This window comes from Centruroides vittatus, unplaced genomic scaffold (genome assembly GCF_030686945.1).
Source record: "Centruroides vittatus isolate TY-2023 unplaced genomic scaffold, ASM3068694v2 contig_805, whole genome shotgun sequence".
Taxonomy (NCBI): domain Eukaryota; kingdom Metazoa; phylum Arthropoda; class Arachnida; order Scorpiones; family Buthidae; genus Centruroides; species Centruroides vittatus.
In genome coordinates this window covers 3,917-31,649 of record NW_027122523.1, presented here as the reverse complement: position 1 = coordinate 31,649, position 27,733 = coordinate 3,917, and the positions used below count along the sequence as shown (strand labels likewise).

The 27,733-nt window shown below is 33.3% G+C and overlaps 1 protein-coding gene across 1 annotated transcript; it reads left to right on the top strand.

Annotated features, from left to right (window-relative positions):
• The first annotated feature begins 18,990 nt into the window (after positions 1-18,990).
• On the top strand, positions 18,991-27,456 carry LOC136982077 (uncharacterized). The gene is made up of 5 exons (XM_067278492.1): positions 18,991-19,103; positions 19,340-19,401; positions 19,512-19,628; positions 19,737-19,772; positions 27,143-27,456. The coding sequence occupies exons 1-5, from the start codon at positions 19,028-19,030 to the stop codon at positions 27,224-27,226; spliced, it is 375 nt and encodes a 124-aa protein (XP_067134593.1). The 5' UTR covers positions 18,991-19,027; the 3' UTR covers positions 27,227-27,456.
• The last annotated feature ends 277 nt before the right edge of the window (positions 27,457-27,733 follow it).

The window sequence follows — 27,733 nt, the reverse complement described above, 5'->3', positions numbered from 1 at the left end:
AACATCCAATAAAGTTTTAAAAATTTTACAGGAGTCAATTATGTTCCAATTTGATTGAAATTTTCATATACCGCACAAAAAAAATCGCACAAATAAAAATCGCGCAGGAAAAAGACCGCACAAAAACAGATTTGACTGTATTTTAGAAAAAGTAAAAAGAAAACTTTCATTGGTCTTTTTTTTTTATTGATTGATTGATTGGAAGTGGTCTCGCATCCACCATATATTTTACTTCCGGAAGTTCATGTATAGATAATCTGGATTTACTGCCCTAAGCTTTTGATATTTGGTTTCGATTTTCATCTATGTAACTCCTTTCTCGAGATTAAGGAAGAACAGACATGCAGATGGAAGGACAGTGGAAATTTATAGGTCTACAGTTTTCTTTAAATTGCAGTCCAATAATTTTTCTATAAACGCGATAAACGAGAACATACTTTTCACGTAGTTTATATTTTTGCAGCAGATGGTGTAAAGACTTTACTATCACATAAAAACAATTATTCTTGTATTTTTACAATTTTTTTTATTTAAACAAGTTTTTATATCACGTCTTTCGGACGTTAAGGCTAGCAACTTTGATCACATGTGGAGCCGTCACAAACTGTCTAACACTGATCACTTTTCAAATTTTAATAGACCAGTAATAATTAGCAATGGTTGAGCATTTTCCTTTCCGGGAGGAGGTCAACGACTACTTTTGTTCGAATTAACATCAACCTTCGTATGCAACAGTCCGTTTTCTTATCGTACCTAGCAGTATGGTGGCATTCGAATAGGAAAATTACATAATACGACGTTACCGGTCTGCACAAAATGTTTTAAGCGGTTTTCGAGAGTGCTGAGTGGAAATATTTGATACGTTTTTCGCAAAATTTGGTTAGTTTGTGCAATTCATATCAAACTAATTTACTATTTCAAGCGTTAACATTGGGAAAACATATGATACCTTAAATTCAAAACATTATATTCTCAATAGTGTCTACTCTACGTAAGCGTTTATCCAATTTAACACATTTTAAAATTTTTTATTTTTCTACTGTACACAATTTCAAGAATTTTTAAAACGTGTTAAATTAGGTACCTGGTGTGATAAACTCTTACGTATGATAGTATTTGATTTATATTTACAAAGTTTATAATATAACTAGTAGCCCGGGACGCCCCTAGTGGGCGTTCTAGCAGCAGCGGTGTCATTCCGTGGTATAAATAATAAATTCATATTACAAACAAAAATAATAATATACTGAATTTCTCATGCGTACCCTACTAAAACGCAGTCAAAAAAGCAAAAATCCGCATCTAAAATAGTACAGTAGAAGCCGAGATCTTCAGGGTAATCCTTAATTCTCCATGAGGGAAATTTTAAAAAATCCCTTCTTAATATGCATTCTCATGGCATGCGCTACTAAAACGCAGTCAAAAACGAAAAATATCGCATTTATTATTATTTTAATATTGTTACGCAAAAAACTGAATTTATTGTTAATTTAAATAATAGCTAGGAGCGCCCCTAGTGACCGTTCTAACATACCGTTACAGATAAACTGACACGAGACCAATGGTTACATTGATAGATATAATAGAAGGGTTAGAAGTACAAAATAATTTTTACTGTTCAACTTAATCTTTACTGTTTTATTTTTGCTTGGGCAAAAATAAAACAGTAAAGATTAAGTTTATTAAGATTAATCATTTGCTAGTTTTATATAGTTTAATATTGTTATGCTAATATGCGAAAATTGGAACAGATATAGAAAGTTATCAATAAAAGAACTTATATAAATAATTTTCACTGTTTTTGTTTTGGAACTTTTATTTAGATCACTGATTAGATTTAAATTAGATGATTTTTTTTAATTTTCTTTTTATATATTTAAATATTTATTTATATTTTTTATTAACATTTATTATTTCTATCTCGTAAATTTAGGTAAAACTTCGAGTTTCAGTTATCCTGCTCCAGAAATTAAAACAGTTTTAAGTTCCAGTAAATCGGACTCTAATCTAAAAAGTACTATTCGTAAAGAAGGAACAGGAGCTGACGATTCAAAAATAATTGCATTTGATGTCCAGCATAAAGTTATTGACGTTATAAGTGTCCCTGGCTCCTGGACAAGCTCTTTTCCAAAAACCTCTAAAACAGATTTATTTCAATCTACATTTTCAAGTGAAGCAGAAAAAGAAATTCATATCGTTTTACCCATAAATGAAAGTGATAAACCAGAAATTATTGATGTTGCGACTGCAATTAATGCAGTTAACGAAAAACCTTCTTTTGCGATTAAACCTGCAGTTGCAACTAAGGAGGGATTCAAATCGAAAACTTTCAGTGCCATGGGGTCTGATAAAGATGAAAAGATATTAATAATCACTACCAAAACAAGCAAAGTACAAACTACGCCAGAAATCGTGACTTCTGACGGCCAAAAAAACGATCTTAGAAAGGAATCTTCTGTTGTTAGTAGTCTAAGAACTACAGATGAAAAAGGTAAATTTAGTGAATTTGCGATTTCAAAACCACCTGAAATCAAATTATCAAGATTTAAAACTGCAAGATCGCATGAATCTAAATTTAGTCCGTATTATCCTCCGCAAAAAGATAAATCTGATATAAAATCTATCGATATTAATGTTAAGAAACAAACTTTCACTAAATTGCCAGTTGTCAGTGAAACTTCAAAAACTGTCAGATATATATCAGAAGCTGCTGTAATTTCAAGCAAACCTGAATCGATGGTGTTTACCGTAACAAGTCTAAGAAAAGAAGATAGATTAATGGATGTTAAAAGCCAAAAGAAAAGTGAACTCAAACCAGAAATTATTGTTGCTGAAGGTTTGTATGAAAGTATGCAGATTAAAAGAGAGGAAACTATTAAGCAAACACCTGGCATAATTAAATGTTTAAGTAGAACTGTACTTAATCCGAAAGAAATAAGAGAGAAATCTGACCAAAAACAAGATGTCGATATAAATACACGTATTAGTGAAACTAGTGCTGTACACTCAGATGCTGTAGAATCTAAAATGCAAACTTTTAGTTTTCCTAAAATCTCTCAAGAACAGCTTACCACACTCGAAGAAGCTAACACTTGTGAAATGACTGAGGCTATGTATGAATCACAGAAAGCCAGAAGAAGTAAAATTGAAGCTCAAGAAATTGTTCACTCTTCCTCTATACCGAATTTCGAACACAAATTTCTAACTATCGGTCCTGCTGTAGTTTATGATAAAGCAACTTCAACAACCAGAATCTTAAGACTCGGTCGTGGACAGGACAATTCTACTACTAAATAAAACTGAATCTAAGTTAAAATCCGTTTCTACTGTTAATCCTTTGACACGTGGTTATAAATTTGAAATAATTGCTATATCTAAACAAGAATGTAAAACTAAATATATTGGTTCGTCGTCTAAAAAATCGACAGTTGCTACTATCACTAGTCCAAGTAAAGCTGACTGTAAGAAAAGTTCCACCTCTGGCAGTTAAACCACTGCTCAAAAATCAAAAGTTGATAAGTCTTCCAGTTGTACTTGGAGCATTATTGTCAAGTCACAGACACGAAGCATCTATCAGCTCAAGATTGAATGACGTAAAAGAAACATCTACAACTCCATCACAATCTATACAAAATACAGTGAACATTACCTTCAAGTCCATCCCAGTCTGTACAGAAAATAGAAACGCTTCACAGCACTACAACGACATCTGAAATCACAATAAAAACTGGTTTACTTTTCCTTGAGCTAGGAAAAGTGAACATGCAGTCGAAAATTTGGCAAATCTCTCTCTGCAAGCTACCTTAATGGCAGTTCCTGATATAAATATATAAAACTTGGATATTTACAGAAGTTGGTCCTATAATAATGAAAGAAGTTGCATCAGAATCAAGAGACTAAAACTGAAAATGAAGCTAGACCTATAAGAATAAGTCCTGGATAAAGTGAACAAATGGAAGGATTTTGCCGGCAAGTGAAGATTCAGAAGCGTAGTAAAAGTTCATACATGAGAATTAACACATTCCAAATCCTGTGAATTTGCTATATGCATTTCAGAGGTAATGTTTTCTTTTTTTTCACAAATACAAATAAATTCTGATTATTTTTAAAAAATTTACATTAAATATTTTAATTTACATATGCATATTTTGTTTTTTTAAATAATTTTATTAGCATAAACTTTTACAACACAATTGAAATATTGATCAGTTTAAACAACTCTTAATGAATGCTTGATATAAAAATTTGTATAGGAGAAATTTTGTTTATTTTTTTTTAGTTAACAGGGTCTGAGCTTCAAATATTTGACTTTAATTTTGCACAATACTTTATGAAAGTTTTTTACACATTTTTCCTCTTCGGAGGTAAATCTGGCAAATAAAATTATCTAATGTACTCTTCTCAACCGGGATGCTATGGCACACTAAGTCACCGCAACGATACTTGAGGAGTGTCGCGAAACAGTGCTGAGCAGGATCATAACAGTGCCTGTGTGTACTACTAAAAGTACGAAAAGCGCTATTTCAACTCTCAATAACTCTACATAGATTTTAAAAAAGGAGTGGTCCATAAGAAAAAAATACCAAGTAAGGTGCAACTATTAGAAAAACATTGATAAACCCCGGCATAGTGCGCTGAAAACAGTTGAGAATGGATTCGCGTGTAAAGTTTTTTGGGTTTTCGTCATCTTTTTAATAATGAAATAGAAACTAGTTTACCATAGAAAATCATTCTTTGAAAGATCGCCCATGTGTTGCGTTATTCCATCAATCAATGATTTATTGATAGGACATGAAACACATGGGCGATCAATATTCCCAAACAATGATCAATGTTTTATATAGAGAGTATTTAATGCCCTTTATATGAGGTTTTATTTATTATTATGGTGTTGATGGAGTGTATCTTACAAGGCGTATATGTAAATGTTTAGTATGTTGATGCAAGTTTTTGTTCTCCTCGATTTAGCCTGCATCAGCATTGTGTGTGACAGCACTGGACCAAAGAGAAGACCAATATATTGTGAGTTCTTTTTCTGTTGGTGTGCCACTGTGCTGTGTATCAGTGTTTGTTTTGTTATTAATTTGTCTGTAAAAGAGTTTTTCATTGTTTGTAAATAATTTATTTTGTTGTTTTGGTAGTGTACATGTTTTGTATCGTTTGAGTCTACGTGCTTTTGCTACGAGTTTTTCTTTTAGTGTAATCAATGTATTCTGTAATGTGTGTGTTGTATGTTCGTGTTTTGTGTGTTTTTATTTTCTTGAAAATGTTTTTGAGTTGTTTCTTTAATTTAGGTGTTATGTTGTTTTTAGTGTATTGTGTCAGCCTGCCTAATTGCTGTGTAATGTCATTTATTTGTGTCTCTCTTCTCTCAATTCTATCACAAGCCAGGCAGGCATGTGATAGAATTGTGTTTTCTGTGTATCTGTCTGCGATTGTATTGTCAGTCCATGGTGTGTCACTACTGTGACTGCCCCAGCATAAACTAATGTATGAATGTCTGCGAGTGTAGAAATTGAATGAATGTAGTGTGGTAGTAAATGAGTGTTTACGTAATTTAGTGTTTTTCCTATTTGCTTTGACGTATTGATTTTCGGTATTCCTGGTTGTTGTGTGGAATCTGTGCCTGTATATTTAGTGAGTGTTTCCTGAAATATAACTGAGAGCGTATTAACTAAATCTATGTTTATGTTATCAGTGGTGGATGAGGAAGTGTCTGTAGTATTGTTAGTAGTAATTGTTGTATGTGTATTATTATCAATGCTTGTTGCTGGATATCCTGACAGGTTGCATGATCTTCATTAATGTTAGATGTTTCTGTCTGTTGTTGTCTTTGATCAGCAACCTTTTGTTTGATAAGTTCGTGTTGTATGTGGGATAAGGTTGTTGTGTATAATTGTTCTTTTTTGATCAACAACCCTTTGTTCGGTGACAGTGAGGTGAGGATATTGTTGTGTGAATCTATGGTGTAGTTGTAGTTGTTGTCTGTATGCTGTCATGTTTGTTTCGAGTTTTGTGATTGTGTAGTAAGTACTGATGATAAACTCGTTCATTTCTATTGTCCATTTCATCCGTTGGCGTGGTTTTCCAGCCTTTGTGGTCTATGGATACATTGCCACAGAAACACCAAGGCTAGGTTGGTTCCTCGCATCTGTTGAGGGCATTGCAGTAGCCATACTGGGGCCGGCGCTGCTTTCGCCACCGGTAACCAAGGGAGACTGTGCCTATTTTTTGAACGTGAGCCTCTGCCTAACCCACGAACACGGACCTTGTTAACCCGGGCGACGTCGGAGCCGGTATCATACTTAGATCTGGTTACTACCATGATAAATATCTCCACAGAATGTGGGTGTGGTCACTCTTAGCTTCATTTCTCCCCATAGACCTTACTGGCATGGGTATCCCTACTAGGAACTTGTATTCCAGCCTGCATTGCCCTATGGATCAGTAAAATTATTGGGCTTTCCCACCACGTTCGGGTGGTGACCACGGCAAAGTTGTGTATTATTATTATTATTAAAATATATAATTTCGTCGAATTCTAAATTAATTTTTTTTTCCTTAAAAGATTTTCATTAATTTTTGTTTTTTTTTCAGGATTTTAAATAAACTGATTGGAACGCGGTTAATTATCAACTTAATGAACTGAAAAACTTGAATATTTTTACTGTTGCTGCTTATATCTTAATGTCATTTAACTAACGGTTTTAATGTAAATGTTTTAATATTGTTTGATAATTACAGAAATTTTTAACTTGTCAATTATTGTAATTTTAACATAAATGAAATTTATTTTGTTTTTTAATTATTGAATGTTAGAGAACAATACCTTGAAATAGTTTTTTAAAACAGTTGTATTGCTTTATTTTTATAAATGTGATTTTCGTGTTTCATAAAATAACTGTTCCTTTCTTCCTATTTTAATGAAGTGTAGAACAAATCATTTAAATTATTTTCGTGTACTATTAAATTTTTAATGCAAATATAATATACTTCTATAAATTTTATATTATATATATGTATGTATTTAAAATTTTTTCTGTTCATCCTCATTCCATATCAGAAAATAGAATAAAACGTAAAATATAGTGATTTTTTAAAGCTTTACTAAATAATTATTTTAAATGTTTAAAGACTTGAGATAAAATTAAAAAATCAACGTTTTATTGGAAACATGGGTGTTTTTGATATGCAAATGAAAGCGTTCGTTTCAGCTGCCAGTGCGTGTGTTCATTAAATATTAGATTATATATTAAGAAACGTTCATTTTTACGATGTTCTTTGATAAAATACATATTTTCTAGTTCAAAACATCACGAATTTGTGATTGTCACATAATAGGAGAAACTAAATATGAGAACCAATTATATCGAAATTTACGATATAGCATTTTAATGGCTATCACATATAAAGGCATCTGTTATTTATTAGTTACAGAAGCAATATCTTGGTAAGTTATTGACATGCTAGAGTTTCTGTGATTTGTTGCCTATTTTCATAAAGAAAAATGCTAATTTTCTATTTAAAGTTAGTGAAAAGGTACTTTTTCCAATTCCAGTTCAAGTGACATTTGAAATACTCGCGGACTACTTCTAATCCCAGGTTAATCCCTGATCCAATATTCTTCACTGTTTCATCACTCGACTGGAGTGAACCATAATTTAAAAATAGTGTTAAGATTCGAATAAATTATTCAAATCTTAAATGATCAAAATTCTATGTTTAGTAATTCGAGCAATTTAAATTGATTGTATTTTTATTTCCATAGTACTTTTCTGTTAACGGGATACGAGTTGTAACTTTAGTCCAATGCGTGATACCATCGTTTGCGTCGCTCTGATAAGACTATCACGTTGATCTACTTAGCCTACACGAGTATGTTGGCTTTGAGCAGACCACTTAACTATTCGTAGAATACTTCATGTTATATAGTTTTAGGAGGGTGTTGTGGGCTTGCCCTCACCCAAGTGCTGAGGCGCTCGCTATTGCTCGCACCAAAGCACATGACTACATGCAGAGCATGGAGAATAGGCAGTATATTGATACATGTTAAAAACATCTTTTGGAGGCCAATACATTCGTATCCCATGCAGAGTCGCATGTACAGAAATGCTTCTTTTGACTTTTTTTCTCGTATAGGGTGTCAATAATTCTGAAGAATGCGAAAGCACTCATTCAGAACTTGGATCTTACTGGTTGCTGTACATATCGGCTGGCGTCCCATTAACAGAAAAGTTACGGGCCGCCCATAAAGCGGATTTTCGCTTTATCGGCGGCCCTGGGACCCACCGTCCCGTTGGAAGAACCCCCTTGGACCACCAAAAAATCAAAAATAGAAATAATATAAATATGAACGCTGCACCGGACCTTGCTCCAGTCCGTTTCACGCGCGTCCATTCATTTATTCTTACACGCGCACACACAAACAATCGCTTCCTGCACTTCCCAATCAATTTTTCTGCTTTACAACTATGAAATCCCTTTCCAACCCCCCTGAAATTCTCATTTTTATTGTAAAATTTGTCATTTAGCCTTCAACAATGCAATCGACAATGTACTTCGTAACAATGATAACAATTGCTTAACGACAATAAAAAGAACCGTATTAAATTTTCCATTCGACATAAATGTGTCTATTTTTTTATTTTACGTGGCCAAATTATGCAAAAATGATTATTGTCCACTTAATTCTCTCAAACCTTACTCAATTCGTTACATCTAGGTACTGAAATCTTATATAAATTCCTTTATATAGCAGTGTAGCCCCAAAATTCGTATATACATTTTTCGCATAACACACAAGGCATTTCTAATTCAATTATCATTTACACCGAAATATTACAAGACTGCATTTTCTTTAATAATAGCATTTTAATGAAAAATGTCTTGTAATATTTCGGTGGAAATATGGAAAGTCTATAAAGCTATTCGAAAAGAGTTGAAAAGCAAAATGCCTGGTTAATTCTTTAGTTGCTTCGCTTCTCAAACAGTTTTAGGATATTTTAAACTTTCCTATGGTTTATAAAAGTTTTCGTTATGTTAATATAACTTATATATTGATTCTTCTATCCCCTATTTCTTTTAGACTGTGTTTCGGCAATTGCGATTCTAATAACCGCGCATTTTAGTTGTATTCTGAATAGGCAATCCTCTCTCTCTCTCTCTCCCACGTTAGCTAGGTATGGATTATATAGCGCGATGGTAAAGGGTCTTCGCCCCTAAGTGGCTGGACTGATTTGCCGACGTCATGATTTACTTTGTATCTCTGGACGCGCCAAGTCATTATTTCGTTCCTGGAAGCGCCTGTCGTTTCCAAGTCCAGTGCGGACGGATTTTAAATCGCACTGTGTTATCAGAGTGTCTACTAAATCTTAGAACCGTAAGATTTGTGTCGATTTTTGTTTATTTCTTTATAGGCAGATAATGGTTTTGAGTAAAGCCCCTTAAGGAAAAAATTGCGGAAAACGTATTTAGAGAAATTTTCCCTTTCCGTACCACAAAACCAGTGCAGAAAATCGTGTCTAACTTTCCCTTTACGCAATAGGGAAAAGGACTTTCTTGCACCGATAGCAATCAAGTATAGATTTACGTCATCACTACTGCATAATAAAGAGTTTCGAAAGAATATAGTATTTGAAGTAAAAGAGCAATCGGAATTTTATGCAATCGTCTATAGAAGAGATTCCATCCATCGACACGCAGACATGCCAACTAAATGCTACAATAACGTTTTCCTCCATCTCGGCCGTGACGTCATTACAATAATATCCGATTGCGTTAATTCTTTTCCGGATCTGACGAGAACACGATGTATATTTCGCACAGAACCACTATAGAGTTACTTTTCTGTATTCTTTTTCTTGCGCGAGAGCGGTCTTAAGAAGAAACGCGTGGAAATTATTCTAATCGTAAACACCAGAAATCAGAGACAAGTCGCCAAAGATTTGACAGGCTGCATTTAGACTTGGCCCGCGGCAATTTGGAGAAGAATTTCCTGCGGAAAACGGAAATTTGATTACGAAAGAAAAACTATTTTATATTGATTTTATTTTAGATACATTTCAAATATTCAAGTCTCGAAATCTATTATTTATTACAAAAAATATTACGTGTTTCTTCCAATTTAAATTTCGGCAGTTGGTCGACAGGAAAGAGTTGAAAATGTTTCCCTAATCCTACAACAAAATAATATAATTGTTTTTCGGGCGGATAAAGCAGAATAACTTAGTTTAGTTGCGAACGAATGGGAAAGAATGACGATTTTATAGAACTAGAAGAGTGTTCCACAACTGAAATTCTATCGAAGCATATATTAAGAGTAGGCAAATATGATGATTTAGAAAATTTACACAAAATACTGTACTTTCAACTAGATTTCAACTAGGAAGTTGTAAATTTCATTTTAAAATAAGGTTATTGCAAACATACATATATTTTATTGTGTAAAACTAATTATTTTATTTCAATTGAAAAATACCCATGTAAAATTTTTTCCCGAAATTTTCCGATGTTTCGTAGGTTTTTTCCTGGGTTTGGTTTTCTTTGCCTGTGGCCCTCATGATTAGGCCACACTAGGCTGTCGAAGTAATAGAAAAAAAAATTATGTTTAAACATAGTTTTGTGGGGGCCTTGGGCACCGGCCCCAAATGTCCTTACGTAAATCCGGCCCTGTCCGTAACGTAACCGTATCTGTATTCGTAAATGTTTGCTATACTGGATATCTATAGAGATAGTTATAAACTACTGTAAGGGCTTTTTCGTATCCGTAAAGGAACAAACTTTTTGTACGGTTTACGAAGCAGTCCATTGTGAGCATGCGCAAAATCATCGGTTGTTATTGCCAGATCTAACACTATAATTATTTGTGACCATAGGGCCGGTATCTCTTTGATACCACGTCAGGATGACACCACTGTATCTTTAGATTGATACAGAAAATCAATTGCTCGAGCGGTTACCTATGGGTTAGACCCGGAATGAAGCGAGTGGAGAGGATGACGGAAAGAACGCACCCAGAGATTTATATATAAAAATATACCCGTTTATTTTCGCATACATCTAATTAGATACAAACGATTACTTTACAGACGATGATAAGTTACATGACACGCGATCCGCGAACATAAATTCTACGCGGATTAGAGAGAGAGAGAGCTTACAAATATTCGCGTGTAGGATAAATACCTTAAGATATGTAGTCGGATGTCGATGTAATAATCGATGATATCCTTATAGACGAGGGTCTTGTAGTAGATCGTCGGTAATGACTCTATCCACTAACAGGTAATAGTTGTTCAGATAGGAAGTGTAACGATGACAGTTCGGCTTGAATATAGAGGATGAGGGAGGATCGGCGGCGACAGGTAACTATCCTTTTGAGCGCACAAACACACGGTTAGTAACAACTTTCCCGTCTTACTCATCGTACTCCCTTTTTATATGGGGAGGGAGTTTGCAGGCCCTTCTTTGATTTCGTCAGAAGAGATGATCTTCTTGGACCAATAAAGTTATTGGTGACGTAGTCGTGTCACCAAAATTTGACTCATCTTAACAAGGAACTCAACTCGTGGGAATCGAGTTTAGACCGCTCTTATCAGAAAGTTTTATCAGTTGATTTCCCGTTTAACTAACCCTTTTTGGTCTACTTCGTTCCGTTTTATATAAAATGTAGAGTTTGCATAAAATATAGTTAAAAGATTATAAAGGTACATATAAATGATAAAGTTCACAATATCCCGATCGTCACATATTTATTCATTTTATCATTTTTCTATTTTTTATGACCAAATTAATTCTTATCTTAAAATTTTATAGTAGCATTGTCAGTCAAATATATTCAGAAGTAGCATTGTCAGTCAAAAGTTACTTTCAATCAATTTGTTACTTTTTGCTTGATTTCGGAACATACTAGCATCATCGACTACGATTACTATTTGTTCTGCCATTTTCGAACGTTAAAAACATCGATTTATTGTTTTGCCATCTGCTTTTACTACGATGTAGAGTAGGGGAAAGCGGGGCTACAAGTTCCGTTTTTTAATCAACCTTACATATTGTTAAGGAAACATAATTCTAGCATAAGTATTAAGAGATTAAAATTTAGTAATATATCTAACTTTGCTATAAATACAGTTTTTGGGGTTGATTTTTTGTAAGTTTTTTTTATAATTAATAATACAATACCTAAAGTCGGAAAGTAACAACTTACCCCGGTTCGAGGCTAGTTGTTAACAGGGTGGAGGCAAGTTGTTACAAGATCTATGGAAGGTGTAATATGTAAAAAAAAAACAATAATTTATTTAACTAAGTATGTATTTAAAGACTAATCAATAATTAGTTGTTTTTCTTAAATTTATTATAAAGAAAACTTATACATTATCGTTCATCAAGACAACTTAAAACAAGTTTTCCAGTTAATCTCAACATCGACTTTTTTCATGAAACTATTTGCGTGTTTGAGAGAATAATAATAATAATAATAATAATATATAAAACCAAACATAATAAAATAATTATAAAATATGTAAATTAAACTACAATACTTACATATTACATTTCTGAAAAAACAAAAATTTAGAACTAACTTGCAACGTAAAATTATTCATTTTATTTGTGCATTGAATTAAAGATTAATACATAATTTATATTTCAAATGCAGTTATTTACAATTCATTCTTGAAAATAATTAAGAGTTTGCTTTGCTTTATCGTGTTCCTATTTAAGTGATCAATATAGAAAGAATAAATTCACTTCAGCGGAACGAATGGAGGAACATATGCTACATATATATAGCATAAAGTTGTTCAATCACTTAGTAGCGGTTTAGTATATTTTTACTAAATTATTATTACACTGAAACACGTTAGTTTCGATCAGTACGTTAACATTCACCTATCGATCGTATCAAAAATTCTGTTATAAACTTCCATCCTCGAAGTGGAGAGGTTAAAATCTGTGATATTTTATATTCAATAATAATAAAATAACACGGTAAAAGATTTAGCGTATTATATGATTCGCAATAACAAGGCTGAGAGTGGATTGTAACGAAATAATCGATTATGGATGATTTCCATCATGTCAACTGCATCTGCTGCATCTAGGGACGTTCGAAGTCAGCACTGCAGGAAGTGAACGAAGATTCACAAACTCCTCCAATAACTCATATTAATGATGAGTAAACACTCAGCCAGATAGGAATAATGTATCTACCAGTTAATCTCTCTTAAGTGAATTTATCATATATATATTTTCTGCTAGACACCAGGAAGTTTCACATAGTTTATCTAACTAATCCGTGAAAAATACATTCCTTAATTATAGGGAACACGAAAGAAGTCGGATAGTTCGAGACCACGTATCTGATATGGCGTGTAATTAGTGTAGAACCCCGACTAAAAAAACGATCTTACGTCTTTCTTATTATTAAACTTTAGACACTTTAAAATAAATCTTCTATCGACTTAAATTTGCTAAGAGGAGAAAGGTAAAAGACAGAGCGAGAGAGACGGGGGGAATTTAAATTACATTATTTTTCGCTATAACAAAAGAAATAAAATAATTATAATAATTATGAGAATTTGCCATGAATATTTTTCACATTTTAAAACATAAGAATGAATTATTAATGATAATAAATCGTTTAATTAAAATACGGAAGTTTTGGACATCAATTATTCTTTCTCCTACTTTCAAACAATTAAAATTTCTCATTTGAATATGAAAATCGTGATTAATTTTCTAATTTATAGTAGAGTGAAGATATTAAAAGATAAGTTTGTGAGAAGTTGAAAAGTAACAATTGTTTTGGTGTCTTGTAGCTGTTCGAAAAATATTTTTTTCTTGTTGGAAAAGTTAAAAAAATAATAATGTGATATGTGATTGAAGTGTATGTTATTGAAGTTGTTGATGTTTTTTCGTTATCTTCAATAAATTTCGTGTCAAATGTCAAATCGTTTTTAGATGATTGAAAAAATTACAAATGAAAATTTTATAATTTAACAAAACGACACTACTAACGTTTTAATTACAGGCAGGCCTCCTACAACTCGGTGCCTTTACAACGCGGTTGGAAAAACGCGGAAATTTTCTTACAACGCGGTTTAGGGTATTTAGAAACGAATTATCTTTCAAATAACAGAAAAATCGCAATAGATCACATAAGTGCAGTGGAACTAGATGAAACGAGCTCAGATCTTGAGATAAGGCCAGTTAAACATTCTCGAACAACTATAAGTGACGACGAGGACTGAATTTGTGAGCATAACATTATGATTTCAAGTCAAAATCAAAAAGAAACATAATCTTTTTAGTTTTTATATTATGTTGAATTTTATTTACGCTTTTTATGTACAGTACATAAATTTAAAATTGATGAAAATGTTATACCATAAAAGGCAGTTTTTCTCTTTTTAGAACCGAATCCCAGTTTTTGTATTAAGTTGGTGTCTCCTATAACGCAATTTCTCACAAATATAAAATCATACTTTTAAAATAGATAATCGTAATTTTGTAATCCTTTTTAAAATGAAGGAAGCAATCTATAATTTGGTAAGATTTGGATGCTCTATTTACGAGGTCGTTGAAGACGAGTCATTGTAGCATGTTCAACAGCATCTGCGAGTGGGAAATTAAAGCTTGGAACCGTGCATGAAGAAACTAATTAGTGGTCAACAGCTCCATAAATCCCAACAGAGAAACTTCTGCTATCTCTAATATTAGTTCGTAGTTCTCATTTTGTAAACCACCGTTTAAAATTCATTCGTCTGCTTCATTATCGCATTCAATGATCTCATCTAGTTAATTAAAAACTATTTAGAAAAATTATTCACAGAGATTGAACCGTGTGTAATTTTATAATTAATTACTTCTTGTGTTAGAAAGACAGATATAGGCCTGTATGTATATTTATACATACAAAGTAGGCCTTTTTATATGCACAATTACATTTGAGAATTCTTATAAATTAATTACTTTTCTGTCGTTTATAATCTAAAATTAGACAATTTTTTCCATAATTAACATAGATGCAGTGAATTTTTTTTATAATTCCTCTAATCCATCAAAATGATGGAATATATTGATAAATTTATAAATATTTTTCTTTTAATGCAAACACATATGCTTCTATCAGCTTTAATACTAATAAAAGATGCTATAATTTCAGCCACTAGTAATTTACTTTAGCATATTTTTTCTCGTAAAAACTAAACAGCAAAACAAATAATTAATATCAAATATAAAATCATTTAATTTTTAATTACGTACTTTTGGTATAGAACTGGAAGACTTTTTCTTTAAATTTCGGATGAGATGATATTTATTGCAAATAATTTTGTATTATTTTCATATCCATTCATTAAATATTTGTAACAATAAATAATTTATGAAATTTTACTCTTCTTTAATCGATATTTAGTGATGTAATATCAAAACAAATGGTGAAAAATATATATTTTATTTATTTAAAATTACAAAAATAATAAACAATTTGATTAATTTTAAAAATAACAGCAACAAAATTTATAATAACATATAATTTTCCAAGAAATAATATTTATTATAAGTTACAAAGTTGGATTATTTATCTATGTTATAAATATTATAAAACTGTTTCATAGTATAATAGATAATGTATATAATAATAACAATAATAATATAAAGTCAACATATTTACTTAAAACAATACTTTCTATTCATTTATTAATTAAAAAATAATAAAACTATAGAAGCATACAATTTAATAAGTAATTTTTATATGTGAATAATCATAAACCCCGTTTTTATATAAAAATATAGAAGAACTTACATAATAAACTTAATTCAAATTACCTATTATATTCTCAAGTCATTTATAATTTATAAAGTTTTATATTATTTTATATTTAAATATTTCATAATATATTTTTATGTAATGAATTAAAATAAAAGTTCTTATATATATATATATATATAATTCATTGACTAAAATAGTAGCATTTACAATTTTAATTTTAAAAATTAAGTGAACAGTTCTAAGCATTGGCTGTTTAGAGACGATTATATAAATATAATAATAATAAAATAGGTCTATGAAGTTTTATTATAAATCAAAATTTCGTTAACACTATAAATTAAGATAATTATGATAAAACTAAATTTAAACAATAATTTTAAATATATAAATATAATTCAGTTCAGTTAATGTAACCTTTGGTGCCAAGATGGCGGCTCGTTTCTGATTCCAGCAAGGAAACAGTGCGACGCACGTTCTAACCTAACCTAACCTATTCTAATAAATTACCATAATTATTAGCAACCAAATTCTTAGAATAGGTTAGGTTAGGTTAGAACATGCGTCCCACTTTTTCCTTGCTGGAATCAGAGACGAGCCGCCATCTTGGCACCAAGGGTTACATTAACCTTAAATTCATTCTAAAACTAAAGATGTTTCCATTATTTATCTCTTTTAAATTTGCATGTATGCAGTTAATTTAGACCGAACACAACACGGTCGATAATACATTTGGTTAGGCCGGATGGCCGAGCGGTCAAGGTGGCAGCCTACCGCTCTGGGGGGATCGAATCCGAGCGGGTCGAATAATCCCCAGGAATTTTTCGGGGATGGTCCGTCCTTCACCACCCGGTCGCTCCATTGTGGGCCTGGCCGACGCCATAATGGGCCTTCTAAAAGAGGCCCTCTTAGTGCCCACAGGGCGGAAAGACTTTTTAAAAAATACATTTGGTTAAACATTATGTAATCAGAAAAAAAAATATTACTGATTTTCATTTTCAGGTAGCAAATTATTATACAAACCAACAAATATTAATTTCCTTTAAAAAATTACGAATAATTTGGAACAACTGCGTTAAGCCGTTTCCATTTATTTACGGTATTTTATTTTCATTTCTGTATATCTTTGTTGCATCAAAATTTAAAAAAACAGTGTTTAATTCGTTTATTAATGTGTAAGCGAATATTTACATTAGATTTTTAATAAAAAGAATGAGCTGTTATATTATACATTTGGAAAATTGAAAAGTATAAAAGAAGAAATAAGCAAAATGTACATATATTTCAAAATTTTCAAAAAATTTATTTATGAAAACTGGGAAATTTGTTTACAAAATACTCAATAAACGGGATTTTACCCATAAGAAGTAGCTTTAGATATTTAAGAAAATCTGAGTAAAGTCTATTAAGCAATCATGAAGATGTGGTTCAGAAATAGGAGCAGATAATCAAACTGATATGATAAAACTTTGGTGCGGACAAAATGTAATAAGTTTTCAACAAAATCAAATTGTAGGTGGCTCAATTTTAACAATTTTCTTATTCTTTCTTAATCTCTTTTTTTTCACATTAATTCTTAAGCAAAATATAATTATGAAGATATTAATACATATATTTTCTTTCTTGTCCTTAGTATAAAGAATGTTTGTTAGAAAAATTAGAGAAGAGAATCTAGTAAGAATCTCCTTTACATTCTATTATATTATACAGTAAAACATATTATGTATTTTAAAAATTTTTAGTTAAATTCATAGTTTTGTGGTAAAGTAAAATAAATAGATATGTTGTTATTTTCAACATTTATGATTGACAAACGTTTCAATTAAAGTATCAAATAAAGCAAATTATCATTTTTTTAATTTACTATGTTTATCTTTAACAAACAATTACACTTTGCTAACTCTAAAAAATACCGAATAAATTGAAAATTTGATAATTAATTAATTATAACTTCAATAACAGCAATTCTTGAAGTTTGCTAATGCTATTTTCATAATATACAGAACATATAAAATGGAAATTTATTCAACATTACCAATAATATATCATGTTATTACAGTAGAGAATCGTTAATCGGAACCCCGGTAATCGGAATTGCCGGTAATCGGAACGATTTTCAGTCGGACTGTGTCGTGCTGAATCGAACGTTTTTGATACTAGATTTACTTCTAAAGTATAATTTTCATGTTTTTATATTTTTCAATATATTTATTTTGTTTGTACAAAATGCAGAAATAACTTTTAACGATACGATAGTCTCGATCATTATTATAAAAATTTTGGTTAGGATTAAAATCGACGAAAATTCAACACAAAGCGACACGCAACGGAGAAAAATTTGAACATCGGACAGGTTAATATATTTATTCGTACATAATCGGTAATCGGAACAAATCACTAATCTGAACAACCCCAGTCCCCAATTGATTCCGATTTTCGGTTCTCTACTTTATATGATAAATAATAATGTCCTTGAAACATATATAATTAATTTCTTGCAACTTTTTCATAATATAAAATAAATAGTTATCTTGTTGCATCCAAGATTTATGATTTCAAAGTTTTTGATTTAATTATTAAATAATGCAAATGAAATTTTTACTTTACTATAAATAATATATTATTACTAATACATAATGTAATATAAATATTTGAATAAACAAAATATAAAAACATTTTTTCTTTGTTTAAAACATTAAATGAAATTATTTAAAATGAATTCTATTATAACATTCTTTATATTTTAATTAAATTAATATAAATTAACATTTTTAATTTACAAAGTATTTTCTAATTATTAAATATCTTTACAAAATAAAAATTAAATATATAAAAAAATTTATATTTTTTCAAAAATATCAAACATGTAGTTTATTTTTATACAAATAGCAATTATTTTAGAAAAAACTATTTAAATTATTACATAATTAAGAATACTGAAAAATAGATGTTTAAATTATTGTATTGTTATACTGCTTTCAAAATTACTTACTTAATAAATAAATCTCTAATATTTTCCAAAATTTTAATACAATCAATATTAAAAATATACCATATATGGTATTAAAAAAATAAAAATAAAAGTTGGCATATCATATTTTAAACCTATAAACAGTTATTGTTGTTTCACTTGTTTTATATTACAATACCAAAGTTTACTGTATCAAATTAAAAATAAAAATTAGATAACAATATAAAAGTAGCTTTTTCGAGCTGATTTAAACAGTAACCATATAGAAATTATATCAATTAAATATGAAAATTTTCATTGTTGTTTGCCTTATGCATCTATGTATTACAGTTTGGTGTGCATCAGATCCTATTTTATGTGGTAAATATAATTTAATTCTTTGATTATAATCTATGTGCACGTTTTTATAAACATATTTCAGCTTAAAAGTGTTTTTATTAGGCTATATAATAGTTTTATTAAGATAATAAAATTTGTTTTTGTTAGTAATTTTATTTTTAATTTATAAAAATTATAGAATGAAACAAATTTTTAAAATTAATTTATTCCTTTTCAATAATTACATTTCTAATATTAAAATATTTTTAATTTTTTAGATAATCATTTAGAAAAGATTTATAAAGAACATTATGTTAATTGCCTAGCCGAGAACTCTAAGGTAAAAATTAATATAAAATACATTTAAAATGTTTCTCATTTTTATACTTTTTAAGTAAAGAAATTTTATATTGTTATTGTTATCATTATTATTATTATTTTAAATAACAGAGTTGGTCCATTCAAGAAAACTGTATGAGAAAAGTTGGACTGAATGATTTGAATGGTTTTATAGATTACCTCTGTGATTATGTTTCAGATGTACTACCAAATGAAAAAGAAATTGAAGTAAAAAACATTTATGTTTTTAGTTATTTATAAAAACTTTTAAATTAAAGAATTTATTTTCTGAAGTTGAACACGAAATAATTTATTATTTTTTTTCTATTTTTATAGTACAAGGAATGCCTGAAGATGAATTCATTTCAAGAGGTAATTATATTTATTTAATACTCAAATTTAATTTTATATTAATGGATACATATATACACATCTGTTTAATTTCGGCAACAAGTCGGAGGGACTTGCCCACGTGTCAGAGATGGCTTATTTATCGGTAGGGATCCCGTAGGGACGGGACTGCTTTTTATCTGGTCGAGTGTAGGAGGGAAAGTGGAGTCGTGGTAAGACGATAAGCGAATATTCGAGCAAACAAGACACCATTTAACAGGTTAACAACGATTTAATGGAAAACAAAGTATACGTTACAAAAAGCTGACATAAAAAGGGGTGACATATATATATATATATATAGCTCTATATAGCCCTATCACGCGACGGAGAGAGAGAGAGTTCACATAAATGGGTTCCATACCTCTGGGACAATTAGTAATTCTCAAATGCTGTTCGTCACGATGATCGAATATTCCTTTCTAGGGCAGGTTCGATGTCACTTACGGCACAATAGTCAATATGTTCTCGCGACTCGATGTTAATCGATGAAAGACTCTCCACCCAGAGGGAGGAAGGGAGTCTCTTATATATCTTTTTCTGCTGGGAATTTTTGTCACGTGCAGGTGCTTAGGCCATAGGTGTGCCCGGGATTGAAAACAATACGGCGAATTCGGACGCTAACTATAAACTTAAGTTGCAAGATGATCTGTACGCAGCATAAGAACAATGGATAGTTGACAGTTATACGGCCGGGGACGCATATTTTCTCGTCCGGGACCGTTTTTAGGCAGGATGTTTACATCCAAGTCAGTTTTTAGACGAGATGTTTATAATAAGAGAATTTTCGATTCGACATAGGGATTCATTTTATTATAATTCGTATTATATTCGGATTATAACCGGATAGAGGAAAGGGGTAATTATTAATTCGAATATAATATATTACAACGTTCGTTCCAGGGGATTTCCAGATCTCACATTCACTTTACGCTTTCTTTAAAATCATACTTAATTAGTGTGATTTTAAAATGATTTGTTCTGTTATTGTTCGGAGGGGCAAGAGGTATGGTTACATGAAATTGATGTGGGGTTTTTTTTTTCTATTTCTCTCTCTTGATGATAAATAATCGGTAACAAAGTTTACAACGAGCGGCGACTTAGTCGCGTTAAACAGAAATTCGATATCAAGTATATACAAATAAATCTTGACGCGTGTTCGACGCGTGACAATCTTTATAGCTGGAGGGTAGGAGACGTAAGTCCTGGGTGGCTTGGAAGTGGTCGGTTGGCTGGATGACGTCATTGTTGAGTTCGGGTCGAGAGTGCAGTTCAAAGTTCACAGTGAGTTGAGGCTGTTCGTTGGAATTCTCTTTGTGTGAAGAAGCTAGATGGTTGGTTGGTGATCGTTACTATTTGAATGTACGGATATAAACGGTGTCGGATACTGATAAAATCGGAGGTAAGTTGGGAAAGGTTTTCCTTTGTCGTGCGTCCACATGGATGGATTTCTGGCACTTAATTCGGATGTCTGGTTGTAACAGGTTCGTGAGTCCGTATTCTACGGGTTGAGGTGCTGAAATTGGACTGTTCACAGTTAGAAAAAATTTTAGATCAATGAAAAGGTGTTCGGTGTTCTCACGGAGTTCGGTACAGAGGTAGGAAGATTTACAATAATTGTCGATTTACTCTCTCTCTCGATAATTTTTTTCTAAGCTCAAAGCTAGCTAAATATAAAAATTTCTCAATGGGGTTAACTAAAAATTAAAATAATATGGATTATAACGCGGATACGAAGGTATAAAATAATGTTTAGGATAATATAAAGTAAAAATATAAATGGATTACAATATGGCGGTTGGGTGTTTAGTTAAGGTACCCTTAATAGGTTTGAACAACGGGTTGTTGTTTTCGTAGAGTTAGATCGCCTCGGGGTGTCACTTCCTGGGAAGGGCTAGGCAGGGTCTCGGCTCGAGGTTGACCTAGATTTTCGTTGAGGGGAATTTCTTCCGGTCTTATTTCCGGTGGACGTTGTTGGTTCGTTGAACGACTTATTTTGCATCGTCGGTAATATCGAAAGATGCAGATGAGGCAGAGTCCAATAACAATGATCCCAAGGCAGCTGGCGATCATGGTTATTACCGAAGAAGGGGAGGATGAGGGAGTTGATTTCGGTGTCATTTTTAACAGGTGATCGAGGTCATAGGTGACGGCTGATAACGATCGATCGGCGAGTTTAATATCGGAATTCGAATTCAAATTTACGCGTTCTGGTGTTTGTGGTTCGACGAGTCGTTTCTGGAGTAGCTGAATTTCCGTTTGGTTCAAGATTTGCTCGATTTGGGGAACCACTAGGTGTTGCGCAATTTCGAGTTGTAGGGTTGTTTGCATTTGGAAGTGCGAGGTGAGGATAATTCCAGGCAGGTAGCCTGTACATGCGTTTTGCAGCTTGATTATCCCTGTATTGTTTATTTTGTGCGCGGTAGATGAAAAGGGTGATTTCTGATGTCTAGTAGGACAACGGATAGTTAAAGTGAGAGGGTCAGAAGTGGAATAGATCCATATTCCTTGCTGATCCACTCTCTTAAAAATGGGTGCATATTTTGTTACTATCTGGCGAGTGCAGAGGTCTTTGACCTTGTTTTCATTTCCGCTAAACAGAGCATATTCGCAACTTTGTTGAGGGAATCGTTGTATAGGAACGTCTAGGGAACAAATGGGTAAATGGGCCATTTGGCACAGTAGTAATTCATGTCGTTGCAATAACATGTAGGATTGTCTATCCATAGATAGAGCAATGATAGGATAAACAGTTTGAAACTGGAAGAAGGTTTTGAGGGGAGATATATATGTAGGAAATTTAATAATCTCATACATATCAAAGTATCCACTTGGGGTGATCAAAGGAATTTTGGCAAATATTCTTAATTTGCCGGGCAGAGCTACGGCAATGGTGGTAATCCATTGATAGTACTTAAACAGGGTATCCGGTTTAATAGGTTCGATCATGGAGTAGCCTTCAGGCAGCTGAAGTTGAATATCCCGGAGAGTTTGTAACATAATCTCTCGGGAGATAAAATAGGAGCTTAATTGGCTATGTTCCAAAACATCAATCGCTTCTCGCAATGCTACTAACTGGAGGTGGAATTCTTGGATAGAGAATTCGAGTATTCGGAGTATTATTTCACAAGCTAATTCGTAGCTATATAGCTTCATTAATTCTTCAAAAGATTCTTGACGTTTGAATAACACATAAATCTGATGTCGGTTGGTTTTGCTTATATTGAGAGTATCGTTTAACAAGGTAGCCTGCGAGCGTAATAAATGGATAATTCCCGCATTTTGCTGATTGAGATTTGATATTTCGGTATTTAAGGTCTCGATGTCATCAAAGGTGGCTGTTCCGAAAAGGAATTTAAGAAGTTTTCCTCCGCCGTCGATTAGACCTCGTTTTTCTTTCTGTGGCACGGGTAAAGTGACTAGCGTAGTGAGCTCCTGATATTCTCTACGATAATTAAGAAATGAAGCTCGCATCACCTCGAAGCCTTTTGTAGGGACATGTTCAAGTGGTTGAAGCTTCGCCTCCAAATAGCTCAGGGATTGTGAGATGAATTGAATTTGGCGCTCTACATGTTCGAAGGAGAGTTCAGTGACCAAGGTCCAGTGACTTGCGGTCATTAGGAAATTTCCTTGATGAAGGAAGATAACGCCTTTCGTGAGTTCCATGGAGGTTTCCGTTGGTGTGAACTCGATGTGGAGGAGGAGAAGGAAAAAAAACTGAGGATACTTCATCCTGAGTAGTGGGTAGGGCGCACGTCTCGCTAAAGCCGTTGGGTTCAAGCTTCACTTCTTGAGCTAGGGTGTCGTTCACTAGAACAGGGGGAAATATTTGTTTGTTAATATGGCGGGTCCCTCATAGTTCTACAAAAATAGTCTATTTTAGGGTAACCGATATTGGCTGATATTGTCTACTTAAAGTTACGTCGGGCGCGACAAAAGGCGGCCGTAGAAAAATGGTCACCGAAATCAATGAAGGACAAAAACTCTTTATTTTTTGTTGTTTCCTCTCTGTTTTTATTATGGAAATATACATATTGAGTGTACTTAAGATATATAAGAATATAACGATTATCATACATGTGGATAACCAGGCGATTAGTATAATAATATATAGTCCATTGTATATAGTCCATTACAGATATAGAAGGAATTTAGCAAGTTAATTAAGTTGTCAAATTCGTTATAAAATCTGCCATAAGTACAAATTATGGGGAAGATGACCTACTAGAGGCAGGTGAAATGAATCGAGGTATGCGGCTGCGTGTGGGGCGAGGCATTACCCAAGGGAGTTCCGCAACCGGCCCTTGGCTTCGAAGGGCGTACGGGGGGGTAGATTCCTGTCCCTCATCTGATTCCGTCTCGGAAGCTTCGCTTTCCCGTTCATAGCTCGGCTTAGGTTGTTCTTCCGGCAATGGAGGGAGTATAGAGGACAAGGTGAAGTCATCTTCAGGAGGGGAATAAACACTCGGTTGTGGCGCGGCCTTTAATGAGTCTTCTCCCTGTGCTACGACGGGTTGCTCGTCGATCATGTCAGGGTTATTTCGCTGTTTTCTAGGTCGCTTAACCTTTCTATGGGCTGAAATTTTTCCTTTTGCACTCCGTTTTTGTTGGTTTCCTCTCCTTTCCTTCCTTTCAGCGGAAGTTAGTCGTTCCATTCGGAGGAGGTCCGACGGGTTTTTCTCTCTTTTATGGCGGTCTTTCCGCCGCCTTTTTGTTCTGCGCGGCCGTCTGGCTGAACAAAAATGTATCGTCTTCCGATTAGGTAGAACTATTTGAGCATTCGCAAGGTCTAGGGTTAATCCGGCGGCTTTGATGATGTCTTGTCCCAAAATCCCTTCACACGGGGTTGTGACCTCGGCTCGTACGATATCACAGGGTATATTAACTTTCCTTCCTCGGAATTTAAAAGTGGGTATTGCCGTTCCTATGGCGGTGGTTGGCTTCCCTAAGACGTTTCCTAATTTTTGTTTACGTCCAAACTTTATAGAAGCTTTTCCTTTTAATCTATTGGCTAGGGTATTTGATAAGAGCGTGCGCTCTACTCTAGGGTCAATTTGCGTTTTCACAGGAACGTTGTTAACATAGACTAATATGATGGGGTTATTTCCTGAAAAGGTTGTCGTTAGTCCTATTTTTCCTATCCAGTGGGTTCGATCCTCAGCGGTAGGCTGCGGTCGGAAACGGACCCGGTTACTGTCCGAACCTCTTTCGCGTCTCTGTGGGGAGTCATTTCGTTGTCGCGCACCTCGATTGTTATCATAATGATCTCGGCTATCGGGCGAATTCCGAATTAGGTTAGGTTGGATATTTGGTCGATCGGATCGACGATGAGGAGGAATAGGACGATATTCGCTTCGCCTGAAAGGCGGATTATTAAAAGTTTTATTAAAGTTCCCTCGATTATTCTGGCTAAAGATAGGGTTTCGAGAAGTAATGCTAGGAGAGTCGCGTTTTAAACCATCCATTCGAGTTTTAAGCTCCTCCACCGCGGCGGTTAAACGTTGGAGATCCTCTAAGGAGGGGGGAGAATCAGTCGATCTATCGGTTTCCCTAATTGTACGCATGATCCCTCGCGGGTGTGCGGTGAGATTCTCGATGGTTTCTTCGCTAATAGCGGTTTGTAAAGCCTCATCGAACGTTGCAGGTTGTCTGCTCATGGTCCTTTTTCGGATCCGGATATCAATCCCGTTTAAAAATTGTGCCTTGAGTCTCTCGTCTAGTTCCTTTCTTTGAACTCTTTCGATAATCGCAGTTTCCGCGGCATTCGCACCGGGTTCGGGCTGGATCTCTATCTCCATCGCCAGCGCTTGGAGTCTAGCGGCATAAGTCTGTACATCCTCGTCCGGTTTTTGGACGCAGGCATAAAATTTTGATAATCTAAAGGTAAATGGCTCGCGTTCGAAGCGGGCTATCATTAATCTTTTAAACTCGTCGAAGTCATCGACTTCTTTAATTCGTCTGTCCTTTCGGACAAATTCTCTAGCTATTCCCGTAAGTTTTAGCTTAGCTACCGCTAACATCTGTGCCTTTGACCAGGCGGCGACCTTGGTAACGTCCGCTAAAGAATCGAAAAAATCAGTTATTCTAAGACCACCTGCTTCTCCCGTGAATACTGGCAATAAGGGTATAATACCGCCCAGGCCGCCCAACGTGAGTGGGTTCGGCGCTGGATTAGGATTTGGGTTGCTTGGCCCAGCCGCAGGATGGGGATTGTCCTCCATTGCGTTTACGGCTCGATTTTAGTATCTAAGGTAGAAAAAGAGGCCTAAGTCGATTCGGTCGTGTTGCTCGGATATGGCTTTTTTTGTTCGCCTTACCAGGGTTCCGAAAAAGTCGAAACCCCACTCCTGAAAAACCAATTTGTGGGTACCGAGGCGGGTCGACGAGGTCAGACCTCTGTTTAATTTCGGCAACAAGTCGGAGGGACTTGCCCACGTGTCAGAGATGGCTTATTTATCGGTAGGGATCCCGTAGGGACGGGACTGCTTTTTATCTGGTCGAGTGTAGGAGGGAAAGTGGAGTCGTGGTAAGACGATAAGCGAATATTCGAGCAAACAAGACACCATTTAACAGGTTAACAACGATTTAATGGAAAACAAAGTATACGTTACAAAAAGCTGACATAAAAAGGGGTGACATATATATATATATATATAGCTCTATATAGCCCTATCACGCGACGGAGAGAGAGAGAGTTCACATAAGTGGGTTCCATACCTCTGGGACAATTAGTAATTCTCAAATGCTGTTCGTCACGATGATCGAATATTCCTTTCTAGGGCAGGTTCGATGTCACTTACGGCACAATAGTCAATATGTTCTCGCGACTCGATGTTAATCGATGAAAGACTCTCCACCCAGAGGGAGGAAGGGAGTCTCTTATATATCTTTTTCTGCTGGGAATTTTTGTCACGTGCAGGTGCTTAGGCCATAGGTGTGCCCGGGATTGAAAACAATACGGCGAATTCGGACGCTAACTATAAACTTAAGTTGCAAGATGATCTGTACGCAGCATAAGAACAATGGATAGTTGACAGTTATACGGCCGGGGACGCATATTTTCTCGTCCGGGACCGTTTTTAGGCAGGATGTTTACATCCAAGTCAGTTTTTAGACGAGATGTTTATAATAAGAGAATTTTTCGATTCGACATAGGGATTCATTTTATTATAATTCGTATTATATTCGGATTATAACCGGATAGAGGAAAGGGGTAATTATTAATTCGAATATAATATATTACAACTTTCGTTCCAAGGGATTTCCAGATCTCACATATTTATTTAATACTCAAATTTAATTTTATATTAATGGATACATATATACACATATATTTTTGATTGTTTTTAAAGGTTGAAGATGAAGAACCTCGCGAAATAAACTTAGTCTGTTTAGGGATGGCAATGCAAAACATGTTAAAAACAACTGAATCCTGATTTCTGATTCCTCTTTTTAAAATGCTAATATTTAATATTTTAATTGAATATTAAAATAATTTAATCCTGTATTTATATAATGATAAAGTCATCATTAATAAATGATTAATATAAATTTAAGAAAAATTTTCTACATTTATATGTTTATGTAAAAAATGAAAGTTTGTTTCAAATTATTATAATATTGTTAACAGTTTCTTTTTAAAATTATAAAAAATTAAATTATATTAAATTTAACATTTTTATAAACATTTTAAAGAAAATATTTATGTAGATTAATTGACTAAAATTGCATTTACTTTTCCTGCATTGTTAATAGAGATATGGCGTTAATGAGTTTGTTAATTTGCTTAATTAATGAATAAAATTGATTTTAAAAATATTTGCAATTTATAATTTATTAATGTATCAAACATTGTAATTTTAAAGAATTTTTCATGTTTTTTTTTAATTTAAAAAATGAAGAATGTTTGCATTGAAGTAAAAATAATATCTACTATATTACTT

What these genes read in the sequence shown, in the direction of transcription:
- LOC136982077 (XM_067278492.1), top strand. Translation starts at nt 19,028, where the DNA reads ATGAAAATTTTCATTGTTGTTTGCCTTATGCATCTATGTATTACAGTT. An exon ending in ATCAGATCCTATTTTATGTG is followed by an intron (nt 19,104 to 19,339) that starts GTAAATATAATT and finishes TTAATTTTTTAG; the next exon opens with ATAATCATTTAGAAAAGATT. An exon ending in GCCTAGCCGAGAACTCTAAG is followed by an intron (nt 19,402 to 19,511) that starts GTAAAAATTAAT and finishes TTTAAATAACAG; the next exon opens with AGTTGGTCCATTCAAGAAAA.